The sequence below is a fragment of the Orycteropus afer genome, unplaced genomic scaffold, assembly GCF_000298275.1.
Source record: "Orycteropus afer afer isolate SDZICR_OR568_19922 unplaced genomic scaffold, OryAfe1.0 scaffold01125, whole genome shotgun sequence".
Taxonomy (NCBI): domain Eukaryota; kingdom Metazoa; phylum Chordata; class Mammalia; order Tubulidentata; family Orycteropodidae; genus Orycteropus; species Orycteropus afer.
Window position 1 is genome coordinate 195,070 of NW_006922712.1, and position 15,253 is coordinate 210,322.

Below are 15,253 nucleotides of genomic sequence, written 5' to 3' on the forward strand. Positions count from 1 at the left end.
TGGGAGGGGAGCTGTTGCATTGTAGTAAACTGTGGTGAATGTCATGAGACAAAGTATATGTGAACTGCTGTAGGGAAAGTGAATTTGGTATGTAAATCTTCACCCAAATCACAATAGGAGAAAAAGAAAAAAGAAAAACAAAAGTACAGGGGTTCCCGAAAAACCTAGAACTTAATTGTCTGCTAATATTCTTAGATGGATGCAAGCCCACACCTCTCTATTATCTACTGCTGTCTTCTGGAGAAGATATTTTCTTAATTGCTTACCCATGTATCGTACTGCGGTGTCTACATAGAGACTGAAAATGCCTGATAAGTAGTTGAATAGGATGAGCTTGATGTATGCAGTAGTACTTTTAGAAAACAGAAAGCTCAGCAGGTACATGAGGGGAATGGTAGACCAGCCATACAGCACGAAGATCATCATTATGTCCAGAAAGTGGTAATCCATGACAAATACATCCACATTGCAGTATTTGAATACTCCCTGAAACACAGAGTACAGAGATAAAGGTAAGGTGAAGGGCAAGTGTGGAAATAAATCCAACCAGAACATTTAGAAAAGGATACAGCAAATCCTGTCTTTATTTATCAAATAATTATTTATTAATTAATCAGTTTGCCTCTTTAAAAAAAAAAAAGAAGAAGCCTTAGCAAATAAACATGAAATAAGTTTTCCACCTCTTCTTCACCAAACAATATTATAGTTTTATTTATTTTAAAGTTTATCAACAAACTCAGTATACTTGTCCCTAATAATTGAACCTTCAACTTTTTCAGGAAGTAGAGTATTTCTCTCATGAGAAACTATATCTAGAGAGATTTTCCCTCTGGTTATTCTGCTATGACAGAGCCTACCTTACTCTGCTATCCATCTTTAGATTTGGACTTGGGCTATATTCTACTACTTGGCTCCCCCTACATTCACCCTAACCACTCAGGGGCCTCAAATTTCAATTTTTCCAATTAACATTGAAAATCAGACAGTGAAACACAAAATTATCAATTACTGTGGAGTCAGTTCCCTAGTGGTGACCTCATGAGTTTCAGAGCAAACTGTGCTGCATAAGGTTTCAGTGGTTGTGATCTTTTGGAAGCATATCACCATGCCTATCTTCTGTGCTATGCAGATGCCACAGCCTTTCTTGCTCAAAGTGAAGAAGACTTGAAGCACTTACTGTGAAGATCAAAGACTACAGCTTTCAGTATAGATTACAACTCAACATAAATAAAGCAAAAATCCTTACAACTGGGCCAATAAACAACATCATGATAAATGGAGAAAAGATTGAAGATGTCAGGAATTTCATTTTATGTGGATCCACAGTCAACACCCATGGAAGCAGCAGTCAAGAAATCAGATATCGTATTGCACTGGGCACATCTGCTGCAAAGGACCTCTTTAAAGCATTAAAGAGCAAAGATGTCACTTTGAAGACTAAGGTGCACCTGACCCAAGCCATGGTATTTTCAATAGCTTCAGATGCATATGAAAGCTGAATCATGAATAAGAAAGACCAAAGAAGACCTGATGCATTTGAATTGTGGTACTGGCAAAGAATTTGAATATACCATGGAATACCAGAAGAATGAAGAAGTCTGTCTTTGAAGAAATACAGCTGGAATGCTTCTTAGAAGTGAGAATGGCCAGATTTAATTTCATGTGCCTTGGTCATGTTGTCAGAAAAAGCCAGTGTCTGGAGAAGGATATCATGCTTGGTAAAGCAGGGGTCAGTGAAAAAGGGAAGACCCTCAATGACATGGACTGACACAGTGGCTGCAACAACAGGCTCAAGCATAACAAAAATTGTTTTTAAATTTATTAAGGCTTGCTTTATGGGCTAACATAAGGTCTATCATGGAAGAAGTTCCACGTGCACTGAAGAAGAATGTATATTGTGTCGCTGTTGGGTGAAGTGCTCTGTAGATGTCTATAAGGCCCAATTGATGGAGTGTTTTATTTAGCTCTTCTGCATAACAAAAATTGTGAAGATGGTGCAAGACTGGGCAGTGTTTCATTCTCTTGTAGACAGAGTTGCTTTGAGTCAGAGATGACTCAATGACCCCTAACAACAATATCTTCTGAAGTGCCTCTGGGTGGATTTGAACCACAAACCTTTTGGCTAGTAGTATAGTGCTTATTGATTTGCACAACCCAAGGACTGCAGCACAAAATTAAATCCCAAAAAACTCCACTGCCAGTGAGTTGATTCCAACTCATAGTGATTCTTTAGGACAGAGTGGAACTGTTTCACAGGGTTTCCAAGGCTGCAAATCTTTATGGAAGCAGACAACCTCATCTTTATACATGGAAAGGCTGGTGGTTTTGAATTTCTGACCTTTTGGTTAGCAGCTGGATGCTTTAACTACTACTCAACCAGAGCTCCTTAACACAAAATTAGAGGAATCTATATTAGAATGTGGGAGGAGGAAGGGGAAGACCTATAGCTGTTAAAGGAAATAAATTTATTGAAATCTGCATCTCAGTTTCTCCACAAATGACAGAGTTGTTCCTTTGGGTAATTACATATGTAGCAGACAGCTGAGAAGTAAAAAGTAAGCTAACACTAGCCATTATGCAGGTGATGTCTGACATTCTTGACTGTAGTAGCAACAGCAACAGAGAGGATTAGTAGAACGTGGTTGAATACAACACCTATAGCTATGGTTGTTTGTTTCTGCCTAAGCATACTATAAACCCAAATGGAATAAATTTAAAGAGGTAATGAAATAAAAGTTGGGGTAGCCTAGGAGTCACTGTGTTCAAAAGCTTATAATGCCTTTAATCTCACTAATCATAATCTATTTTAAAGAGTATTCAAAACTTTGTTGAATAAATAAGCAACGTACTCTGTTCTTGAACCAGAAGACCCACATTATGAATATGTAAATTCTATCCAAATTAAGCTACAAATAAAAATTTAAAAAAATTTCAAATAAATATTTTAACTTCTTTATTATGAAATATAACACATACTCCAACAAGTGCACAAAGCATAAATGAATTATCATAAAACAACCCCTAGGCAACCACCACAATAACAATACTCAAGGAAACACATTATGAACTCCTCTAACCCATGTAACCATTATGCTGGCATTCATCATAAACATTTCTTTTCTTTCTTGTTGTTGTTAGGTGCCCTCAAGTTGGTTCTGATTCAGTGACCCCATGTACAACAGAACAAAACATTTTCCAGTCCTGCGCCTTCCTCACAATCATTGCTATGGTTGAGCACATTGTTGCAACCACTGTGTTAATCCAGCTCATTGAGGGTCTTCTTTTACACTGACCCTCTACTTTACCCAGCATGATATCCTCCTCCAGGGATTGGTGCCTTCTGATAACATGGCAAAAGGATGAGAGACAAAGTCTCACCATTCTTGCTTCTAAGAAATATTCTAGTTGGACTTCTTCCAAGACAGATTTGTTCATACTCTGGCAGTCCATGGTATATTCAATATTCTCCAATGCCTCAATTCAAATGCACCAATTACTTTTCAGTTTTCATTATTCATTGTCCAGTTTTCATATGCATATGAGTTGCGTGATGGAAGGAATATGCAGAGTCACTGTATTAAAAAGAATTGGTGGATGTTCAACCATATCAGGAGGTGGCATATGATCAAGAACTAATGAAACTGAAGGAAGAAGTCCAAACTGTACTGAGGCACTGGCAAAAAAAAAAAAAAAAAAAAAAAAAAAAGTCTCCAGGAACTGACAGAATACCAACTAAGATGTTTCAACAAATGAATGCAAAGCTGGTTGAACTCACTCATCTATACTAAGAAATTTGGAAGACAACCACTTGGCCAGCTGACTGGAAAAGATCCTTATTTGTGCCCGTACCAAAGAAAGGTGATCCAACAAAATGTTGAAATTATTGAGCAATATCATTAATATAATACACAAATAAAATTTTGCTGGAGATAATTCAAAAACAATAGCAGCAGTACTTCAACAGGGAACTGAAAGAAATTCAAGCCAGATTCAGAAGAGGGCATGGAATGAGGGATATCATTACTGATGTCAGATGGATCTTGGCTGAAAGCAAGGAACACCAGAAAGATGTTTACTGTGTTTTATTGACTATGCAAAGGCATTAAACTCTGTGGATCATATCAAACTTTGGCTAACACTAACAAGAATGGGAATTTCCGAACAATCAATTATGCTCATGAGGAACCTGTACATAGACCAAGAGGCAGTCATTAGAACAGAACAAGGGGATACCACATAGTTTAAATTCAGGAAAAGTGCGTATTAGAGTTCTATGCTCTCACCATACTTATTCAATCTGTATGATGAGCAAATAATCTAAGAGGCTGGACTGTATGAAAAAGAAATTGAAATCAGGAGTGGAGGAAGACTTATTAACAACATATGATATGCAGATGACACAACCTTGCTTGCTGAAAGCTAAGAGGAGTTGAAGCACTTACTGAAGATCAAATATTTTCTTTACATATTGCATAATAGTATTACCTTACAGCATCCTTTCTGAAATATTGCTATTGTTACATTTATCATATTGGCTCCAATTCACAGCCACTGTATCTACAATAGATGAAACACTGCTCAGTCTTCACAAGTGTTATGCTTAAGCCCATTGCTGCAGCCACTGTCAATCCATCTCATTAAGGGTCTTCCCCTTTTTCACTGACCCCTCTACTTTACCAAGCAAGATATCCTTCTCCAGATGTGGGTCCCTTCTGGGGACATGACCAAAGTACATGAAGTCTGGCCATTCTTGCTTCTAAGGAACATTATGGCCATACTTCTTCCAAGACAGGTTTGTTCTGGCAGTTCATAGTATTTGTGATATTCTTCACCAACACCACAAATCAAATGCATAAATTTTTCTTCAGTCTCCCTTACTCACTATCCAGTTTACACATGAATATTAGGCTACTGAAAATACCATGGGTTGGGTCAGGTGCACCTTATTATCAAAGTGACATCTTTCCTCTTTAACACTTTAAAGGGGTTTTTGCAGCAGATGTAGCCAGTGCAATACGACATCTGATTTCTTGACTGTTGCTTTCATGGTTGTTGAATATGAATTCCAGAAAAATGAAATCCCTCACAACCAGAGTCTTTTCCCCATTTATTGTGACGTTGTTAACTGGTCCATCTGTGAGGATTTTTGTTTTCTTTATGCTGAGATGTAATCCATACATCCATATGTATGTTTGTAGTATGCTGTAGTGTTTGATCTTCATCAGTAAATGCTTCAAGTCATCTTCACTTTCAGCAAGTAAGGCTTTATAATCTGTATATTGCAAGTTGGTAATGAGCCTCCTCCAATCCTGATGTCACATTCTTTTTCATATAGACTAGCTGCTGGTATTAACTGACCAGCATACAGATTGAAAGGATACAACCAAATGCACACCATTCCTGACTTGACACCATGCAGTATCCTGTTGTTCTGTTTGAGTGATTGCCTTTTTGGTCTATGTACAATTTCCTCATAAGCACAATTAAGTGCTCTGGAATGCTCATTCTTTGTAATGTTATCCATAATTTGTTATGACCCACACAGTTAAATGTCTTTGCATAGTCAATAAAACACAGGTAAGCATCTTTCTGGTATTCTTTGCTTTCAGCCAAGATCCATCTGACATCAGCAGTGATCTCCTTCATTCCACATCCTCTTCTGAATACAGCTTGAATTTCTGGAAAGGAAAGCCAGGGTGTCGAGGAGAGAGTGAGCAAGTGGCAGAGGGATTCAGGTAAGGGGAGGGACACAGGTCCCAATGCCGAAGTGGCAGGTAAGGCAGAGGGGAAAGGAAAGGAAAGCCAGGGCATCCAGGAGAGAGTGAGCAAGCAGCAGAGAACTAGGTGAGGGGAGGGTGGACAAGTTTCTAATAGCTAAGGGAGACAAACTTGTTTGTCAGAGTGTCGTACTGTGGTGGCATGTTGCTTGAGGTTGTGCAACTGGTGTTTCAAATGCTAGTGGGGTTGCACAAGGTGCACAGGTTTCAGCATGGCTTGCAGACTGAAACAACTAGGAAGAAGGAAGGGGCCATCCATTTCTCAAAGAATTGACCGGGGAAAACCTTATGAATAGCAGAGATACACTGTCCATTACAATACTAGGCAACCATATGACTAGCCCAGAAACACGGTATGATACAGTGTAGGAGGACAACCCACTTAGGTTGGAAGGCTTTCAAAATAGGACTGGGAAAGAGTGGCATCATCAGAGTCGAACCAACCTTACTGATACAGATAAAGTAAACCTTTTGAGATTTCCATTTACTGATGTGACCTGACTCAAATTGAGGAGAAACAGCTAAAAACATCCATTAATAATCAGAGCATGGAATGTATGAAGTATAAATTTAGGAAAATTGGAAGTTGTAAAAAATTAAATAGAATGCATAAAGATTGATATACAAGGCATTAGTGAGCTGATGTGGACTGGTTTTGGACATTTTGAATCAGAAAAACCACATGGTCTACTATGCCAGGAATGAAAAATTGAAGAGGAATGGTGTGGCATTCATCATCACAAAGGATATTTCAAGATCTGTCTTGAAGTACAAGGCTGTCAGTGATAGGATAATATCCATATGCCTACAAGGAAGACCAGTCCTTGAAGACTATTATTCAAATTTATGCACCAAACACCAAAGCAAAAGATGAGAAAATTGAAGATTTTTATCAACTTCTGCAGTCTGAAATTGAACAAATATACAATCAAGATGTGTTAATTATCACTGGTGACTGGAATGCAAAAGTTGGAAACAAAGAAGAATCACCAGTAGTTGGAAAATCTGGCTTTGGTGACAGAAATAATGCTGGAGATTGCATGGCAGAATTTTGCAAGACCAATGACTTAATCATTAAAAATACCTTTTTACAGCAACACAAACAGTGAGTATACACATGGACATCACCAGATGGAATACACAGGAATCAGATTGACTATATCTGTGGCAAGAAGCGATGGAAAAGCTCATTGTCTTCAGCCAAAACCAGGCCAGGAGCTGATGGTGGAACAGACTATCAACTGTTTATATGCAAGTTCAACTTGAAGTTGAAGATAATTAAAACAAGTCCATGAGAGCCAAAATATGATCTTGAATTTATCCCTCCTGAATTTAGAGACCATCTAAAGAATAGATTTGATGCACTGAATACCAATGACCAAAAACCAGAGGAATTGTGGGATGCCATCAAGAACATCATCCATGAAGAAAGCAAGAGGTCATTTAAAAGACAAGAAAAAAAGAAAATACTAAAATGGATGACAGAAGAGACTCTGAAGCTTGTCCTTGAGTGGAGAATAGACAAAGCAAATGGAAGAAATGATGTGATAAAAGAGCTGAACAGAAGATTTCAAGGAGCAGCTAGAGCAGACAAAGTCAATTACTATAATGAAATGTGCAAAGACTTGGAGTTAGAAAACTAAAAGGGAAGGACAGAATTGACATTTCTCAAGCTGAAAGAACTGAGGACAAAATTTAAGACTTGAGTGCAATACTGAAAGATATGGGCAAAATATTGAATGATGCAGGAAGCATCAAAAGAAGATGGAAGGAATACACAGAGTCACTGTGCCAAAAATAACTGGTAGATCTTCATCCATTTCAGGAGGTAGCATATGATCAAGAACTAATGATATTGAAGGAAGAAGTCAAAGCTGCAGTGAAGGAATTGTTGAAGAACAAATCTCCAGGAATTGACGAAATAGCCATTGAGATGTTTCAACAAACGGATGCCCCACTGGAGCCACTCACTCGGTTATGCCAAGAGATTTGGAAGACAGCTAGCTGGCTAGCTGCCTGGAAGAGATGGGTATTTGTACCCATTTCAAAAAAAGGTGAGCCCACAGAATGTGGAAATTATCAGACAATATCATTAATATCACACACAAGTAAAATCTTACTGAAGATAATAAAAAATGGTTGCAGCAGTATATTGACAGAGAACTTCCAGAGGTGCAAGCTGGATTCAGAAGAGCATGTGGAACAAGGGATATCATTGCTTATGTCAGATGGATCTTGGCAAAAAGCAGAGAATACCAGAAAGATGTTTACTTGTGTTTTACGGACTATGCAAAAGCATTTGATTGTGTGGATCATTACAGATTGTGGATAACATTGAGAAGAATGGGAATTCCAGAAGACTTGATTGTACTCATGAGGAACCTGTACATAGACCAGGAGGCTGTCATTCGAACAGAACAAGGGGACACTTCGTGGTTTAAAATCAAGAAGGGAGTGTGCCAGGGTTGTATCCTTTCACCATACCTATTTAATCTGTATGCTGAGCAAATAATCCAAGAAGCTGGACTATATGAAGGAGAACATGGCATCAGGATTGCAGGAAGAATAATTATCAACCTGCAATACACTGATGTCACAAATTTGTTGCTGAAAGTGAGGATAACTTGAAGCACTTACTGATGAGGACTGAATAATAGTCTGCAGTATGGATTCCATCTCAATATAAAGAAAACAAAAATCCTCACAATTGGACCTATAAGCAGCATCATGATAAATGGAGAAAAAGATTGAAGTTGTCAAAGACATCTCATTGCTTCGTTGTACAATTGACACCAATGGAAGCAGAAGTCAGGACATCAGATGATGTATAGCACTGGGCAAGTCATCTGCAAAAGACCTCTTTCAAGTGCTGAGGAGCAAAGATGTCTCCTTGAGGATTAGGGTGTTCCTGACACAAGCCATCATATTTTCAATTGCCTCATATGCATGTGAAAGCTGGACAATTAATTAGGAAGACTGAAGAAGAACTGATGCTTTTGAGTTGTGGTGCTGACAAAGAATGCTGAAAGTACCATGGACTGGTAAAGAAATAACAAATCTGTCCTGGAGGAAGTGCAGTCAGAAAGCTCCTTGGAAGCGAAAATGGCTAGACTTTGTCTCACCTATTTTGGTCATATTATCAGAAGGGACCATTCTTTGGAGAAGGATTTCATGCTTGGTAAGATGGAGGGTCCATGAAAGAGGAGAAGGCCCTCAATGAGATGGATTGATACAGTGGCTACGGCGACCGGACTCAAGTATAGCAGGGATCATGGAGCTGGTGTGGGACCAGGCAGTGTTTCATTCTGCTGTGCACAGGGTCCCTATGAGTCAAAGACAACTTGAAGGCACCTAACAACAACAGACATGTTTCTGATATCCTTTGCTTTCAGAAAAGATCCATCTGACATCAACAATGATATCCTTCTTCTGTATCTAGCTTGAATTTCTGGCAATTACCTGTCTACTGCTGCAAACACTTTTTAATTTATCATCAGCAAAATTTTCCTTGTATGTAGTATTAATGATATTGTTCAATAATTTCCACATTTTATTGGATTACCTTACTTTGGAATGGACACAAATATAATATCAATCTCTTCCAATTGATTGGCCAGGTAGCTGTCTCCCAAGTTTCTTGGCATAAAGGAGTAAGTGCCTCCAGCACTGCCTCTGTTTGTTGAAAGGTCTCAGTGGGTATTCCATCAATTCCTCTACCCTTGTTTTTTGCCAATGCCTTAAGTGCAGCTTGGACTCCTTCCTTCAACACCATCGGTTCTTGATCGTATGCTACCTCCTAAAAAGGCTGAACATTGACCAAAATTTCTCTGAAATATTATAGTGTAGTATTATCTGTATTTTGAAATTTATAAATGTAATTATATAATCTATATTATTTTGTATCTGATTTCTTCCACTGAACATAAAAGTTGAGATTCATCCATATTGGTCAGTGTAGTTGTAATTCATTCTTTAGTGTTACTATGTAGTGTTCCCTTGATGAGCATATAAAAAGTATTTATCCATTTTGCTCTTGATGGAAGTGTTTGATTATTGTGAATAATGATTCCACAAGTTTCCCTTATGTGCTTTTTGGTGAATATGTACATACATTTCTATTGGGTACATAAGAAAGACTGGAATAACTGGGTCACAGGTATTTTCTATTTACAACTTTAAAAGATAATGCTGGATTGTACTCCAACAGTGTCCTGTTGCTCCACAACATTGATAAGACTTAATATTATCAGTTTCTAATATTGGCCATTAGAGCAAATATGTAATGATATCTCATTGTGGTTTAAATTTGTATTTCCCTGATAAATTGTGAAGTTGGATGCTTTAAAAATATACTTATTAACAATTTGTGTATTTCCTTTTTAAGTAGCACCCATTTTTACTATTGAGATATCATTCTATTTGGATTTCTTAAACTGTATACAATTTTTTTTTTGGTCAGAAATATGGCTACTGTCATCTCTCACATGGTATTTTGCTTTTCCATTCTATTAATAACATCTTTAGATGAACAAAAGTAAATGCTCAGGTAAATACATGTATCTATCCCTTCCTTTATGGTTATCTGAATGCTTGGTTTAAAAAAAAATATTTACTACACTAAAGCCATGGTAATATTCTACTATGTCAACTTCCCTTAACTTTAATTTTGCCTTTCATATTTAGATCTGAAATCCACCTGGAAATGGGACTGTGTATGTGGTATTAAAAAAAAAAAAAAAAAAAACACTACTGTGGAGTCAATTCTGACTCAGCAATTCCTTGGGTTTCTGAGGCAGTATCTTTACGAATGTAGATTGCACAGTCTTCCTTCTGAGGAGTGGCTGGTGGGTTTGAACTGGTTAGCAGTCAAATGCCTTAGGCACTATGCCACCAGAGCTCCTTGGATGTGGTGTAAAGTAGAGGTGAACTCTATTAAATTCAAAATGGAAGTTCAGTTCTCCTAGCATCATTTTTATGTTAAGTGAGGTAACGTTAACATAAAATTCACCATTTTAACTTAAAAGTGTAAGTATATTTTAATACATTTACAATGTTGTACAACTATCCTTACTATCTATTCCAGAATATTTTCATCATCCCTGAAAGAAATCTTGTACCTATTTATTCATTACCTTTTTCCCCTCACCCTGGACTGCCTGGAAATCACTAATTGGCTTTCTCTGTCTATGAATTTGCTTATTATAGACATTTTATATAAATGACCTCATACAATATGTAGTCTTTTGTGTCTGGCTTCTTTCACTTAGCATGTTTTCAATCAGTCAATGAAAAAATTGAAAAATTTCAAATCCATCAATAAGTTGGACTGACACAGTCACTGCAACAATGGGCTCAAGTATAGCAACAATTGTGAGGATGGTGCCAGACTTGGCAGTGTTTCATTATGTTGTATATAGGGTCACTGTGAGCCAAAACTGACACAACGGCACCTAACAATGTTTTCAGGGTTCATTCATATTGTTGCATGTGGTCAGTATTCCATTCCTTGTTATTGCTAAGAAACATCCCATTGGATGTTTTGTTTATTCATTCAATGAATGAATAGATGTCAATAACGATGCATTTCAAACAAGCAAAACTTATCAATATATTGACTTAAGTGAGAAAAACTTGAATGGAATTATTACAGTCACACCACTCTCCTTTTCACTGTCTCCATCTTTTCACTCTCAAGCTATCACTGTCTTTTAATCTAGATTCTCTTTTAGACAGCATATAGTTGAATCATTTCTTAAAGCCATTCTGTCAAACTGTATCTTTTAATTAGAGAGTTTAACCCATTTACATTTAATGTAATTTACTAAGAAATGAATTACTACTTTTGGTAAGATGGAGGAATAGACAGACAAGCTACAGAGACCCTCTTCAATAAAGAAAAGAGAAACCAAATGACAGAGATACAGAAGATAATCCTGGAGCCCTGAGCTTTTAAAGGAAGTATACAGAAATGTATTAGGCACCAACTAGTAGAAAAACTGAACAAAAACAGTAAGCATGAATGGTTGGAACTGCAGACTGTCAACTACTCTGATGGGACCAAAGCATGAATATTTCAAGTGGTGTTGGGACCTGAGAATTGACCTAAAGATCAGCCCTATTCACCAAGGGCTGCAGGGATGACTGCACTGGTGGCCTATGACTAGAAAGGGAAACAGCAAGGAGGGAGACAACCTGAGCTGCAGACATTTTACATTCTAAAGGGTGCAGCCATTTTGATTGTTTACAAGCAGTGGACATTTTGGATACTTAAAGTGACCAAGGATGTAGCCATTTTGATTGTTTACAAGTAGTGGCCATTTTGATATTTAAAGTGACCGAAGGCACAGCCATTTTGAATGTTTACAAGCAGTGGCCATTTTGGATTTTAAAGTGACAGCATTCTCATCTGGATTCCAGGGATCTAAGAATAGGCCTCGTTTGCCAAGGATGGCAGGGATATACGGGAGGCAGACAATGGGAAAGGAGACAGGTGGTGAGTATATAAGTGCAGCCAACTAGTGAATAGAGGAGCACAGCACAGTACCCTGCTTACATAGATAACATACAAACAAAACAAAACAAAACAAAAAATTGTGGGCAAGTCACTCCAACATACCAATCACCAATTAAATATAAACACAAAAATGTCACAATGCCTTGGAGATAACAGAGCACCACAGTCCACAAAAAGAAACAAGATAAAGAAGGAGAAACAAGGGACCAGCATACAGACCCAAAACATATCCCTGAGGAAGATGCAACATTGGAACTCCCTGATAAGGAATTCAAAAGAATTTTATTTAGATACCTTCAACGAATTGAGGGACAAATCAAGGAAAACACTGACAAAATTCAGGAGAATACAGGGAAGACCTTAGAACAATTTCAAAAGACAATATAAGAAGAAAATGATGAAATGAATGAAAAACTAGAAATGATATACAGACAGTAATCCAGAAGACTAATACTAAATTGTCAGAAATAGATAACACATTGAATGGGCAAAGGAGTAGAACTGAATCAATGGAAGACAGAATTAGTGAGGTTGAAGGTAAATATCTCAATATTTCTTTGGAAAGGGATCAATCAGAAAAAAGATCAAAACAAAATGAAGAAAGCCTAAGGTTCATGTGGGATACCATCAAAAGGAACAACCTATGTGTCTCCAGAATTCCAGAACAGGAAGAGACCAATAAAACCACAGAAAAAATTGTCAAAGATTTGTGGAAGAGAATTTTCCTGGTATGATGAAAGATGAGAACACATCCATTCAAGAAGTCCAATGAACCCCAAACAGGATACACCCCCCAAAAAAATCACCAAGGCATATCATCATCAAACTCACCAAAACCAAAGACAAAGAGAGAATCCTGAAAGCTGCATGGGAAAAACAAAAAGTTACCTACAATGGGCAACCAATAAGACTAAGCTCTGATTTCTCGGCAGAAACCATTCAGGTGAGAAGACAATGGGATGGTACATATAAAGCCCTGAAAAAGAAAAATTTCCAGACAAGAACTACATACCCAGCAAAATTGTCCCTCAAATATGATGGTGATTAGGACTATTCCTGATAAGCTGAAATTAAGGGAATTTGTTAAAAACAGACCAACCTTACAAGAGATGTTAAAGGGAATCCTTTGGACAGCGAACTATAAACAGCAAGCAATAACTGACCATTAACACACATGATGACATGACCCAGAAACCAACCCAGTTATAGAAGTATCCAAAGTAAAAAAGCCTACAAGATTGTAAACAGAGAACCAGCAACATCAATTAACGTATGAGGACAACTACAAACCAAAAAGGAAAAAGTGTGTAGTTACAGAACTTCTAAATGGTAGGGAAGTCAAGACAACTACAAGATAGAATGGACTGTTATAAACTTGGGAAGAAAACTCTAAATTACAGTTACCCTGTGCCTAAAAAAAAAAAAAAAAGATAAACCTTTACATCAAAATGAAAAACAGGACCAGCACAAATATTTAGCAAATACTAAAACAATAGCAATGGAGGAAGTGATAACACAATTCATAGAAAATTATATGGAACAAAGAAATCAACACCATGAAAAAGCACGTAACAAAATTATAATTACAATGGCCAAAAGATGTAAACAACCTCTGTGCCCATCAACAGAAGAATGGGTAACCAAACTGTGGTACATACACACAATGGAATACTCTGAAACATTGAAGAATAATGTAGAGTCAGCAAAACACCACATAACATGGATGAACTTGGAGGGCATTATGCTGAGTGAAATAAGTCAATCACAGAAGGACAAATATAGTCTTAGTTCGTTGTTGTGGAGAGTCAAGGAAAGGTTTACATATGGAAGGTAACTGTGTTGGTTGCCAGGGGTGGGGGGAAGGAATACTGCAAAAAAAAAGAATTCACTGACCCATGTCAGTTTAGTTTTGTGTATTTCACTGTATACATAAATTATATTTCAATAAAATGGATTTTTTTAAAAAAAGAATTACTTTTTTGTTGTTTATGTCATACTTTATTTTGTTCCTCAGATCTCTGATTTCTTTTGTGTTAAATATGTATTTTCTAGCTCCTGTTTTTGGTTTTGGTTTAGTGTAACATTAGAGTTCCTTTGGCTTTTTAAAATATAATTTCTGAGTTATTTTCTTAGAGAGTGCCCTGAGGATTACAATTAACACTGTCTTTTATATTTACTTTTAAGTCATCTTTACTAGTATTCTTTGTTTCTTTATGTGGATTCAGGAAAATGTCTAGTGTTCCTTCATTTCAGACTGAAGAATTCCCTTTATCTTGTAGATCTGGTCTGCTGGTGATGAACTCTCTCAGTTTTTGTTTTCCTGGGAATGTCTTAATTTCTCCTTACATTTTAAAAGATAGTTTTCATGGAAATATAATATTTGGTTGTTGTTCCAGTTACCTAGTGTTGCTCTAACAGAAAAATACCACAAATGGGATGGCTTTAACAAACAGGAGTTTATTCTTACAATTTTTGGAGGCTAGAAGTCTGAGTTCCAAGTGCCAGGCTCTAGGGGCTGTGTGAAAGCTCCTTGACCTTGGGCTTCAGCTCTGCCTTTTGCTGCCAGCCCATTGAAGCTAGAGGCATCTCTTCACTCAGGCAGCTACTGGCTGCTGAGGCTGACAAGCGCAAGGTTGACAAACAAAATGGCTCAGTCCCAATGTTACCAAACCACATAGTAGGCCATTGATTCAATACACTGAAAGTCCCAAGAATGGCAGGGCATGGCAGGCTGTTGAACAACGACACGGCTACATGCAGGGTTCAAGCATGGCATAAGCTAAAGGCCATTCCCAAAACTTCTCCTTAAATACACAAAGCAGACCACATCCCTAAAGTAGCTACTCAGCTTCTTGTGGTAGATCCCACCATGGAGTTGACTGCCAGTCTCATCATGGGGAATAACTACCACCAGCTGCCCAGCCACTCAACCAGGCCCATCCAAGTTGACACACAAACTTAA

General features: G+C 37.6%; 1 protein-coding gene across 1 annotated transcript in view; it reads right to left on the reverse strand.

Moving 5' to 3' along the window:
• The window catches only part of LOC103212824 (phospholipid-transporting ATPase ABCA3-like), a 129,843-nt gene that overhangs the window by 92,624 nt on the left and 21,966 nt on the right, over positions 1-15,253 (reverse strand). The window contains exon 5 of the mRNA XM_007958762.1: positions 267-482. Coding sequence (XP_007956953.1) covers positions 267-482 — 216 coding nt within the window. The remainder of the gene's footprint in view (positions 1-266; positions 483-15,253) is intronic.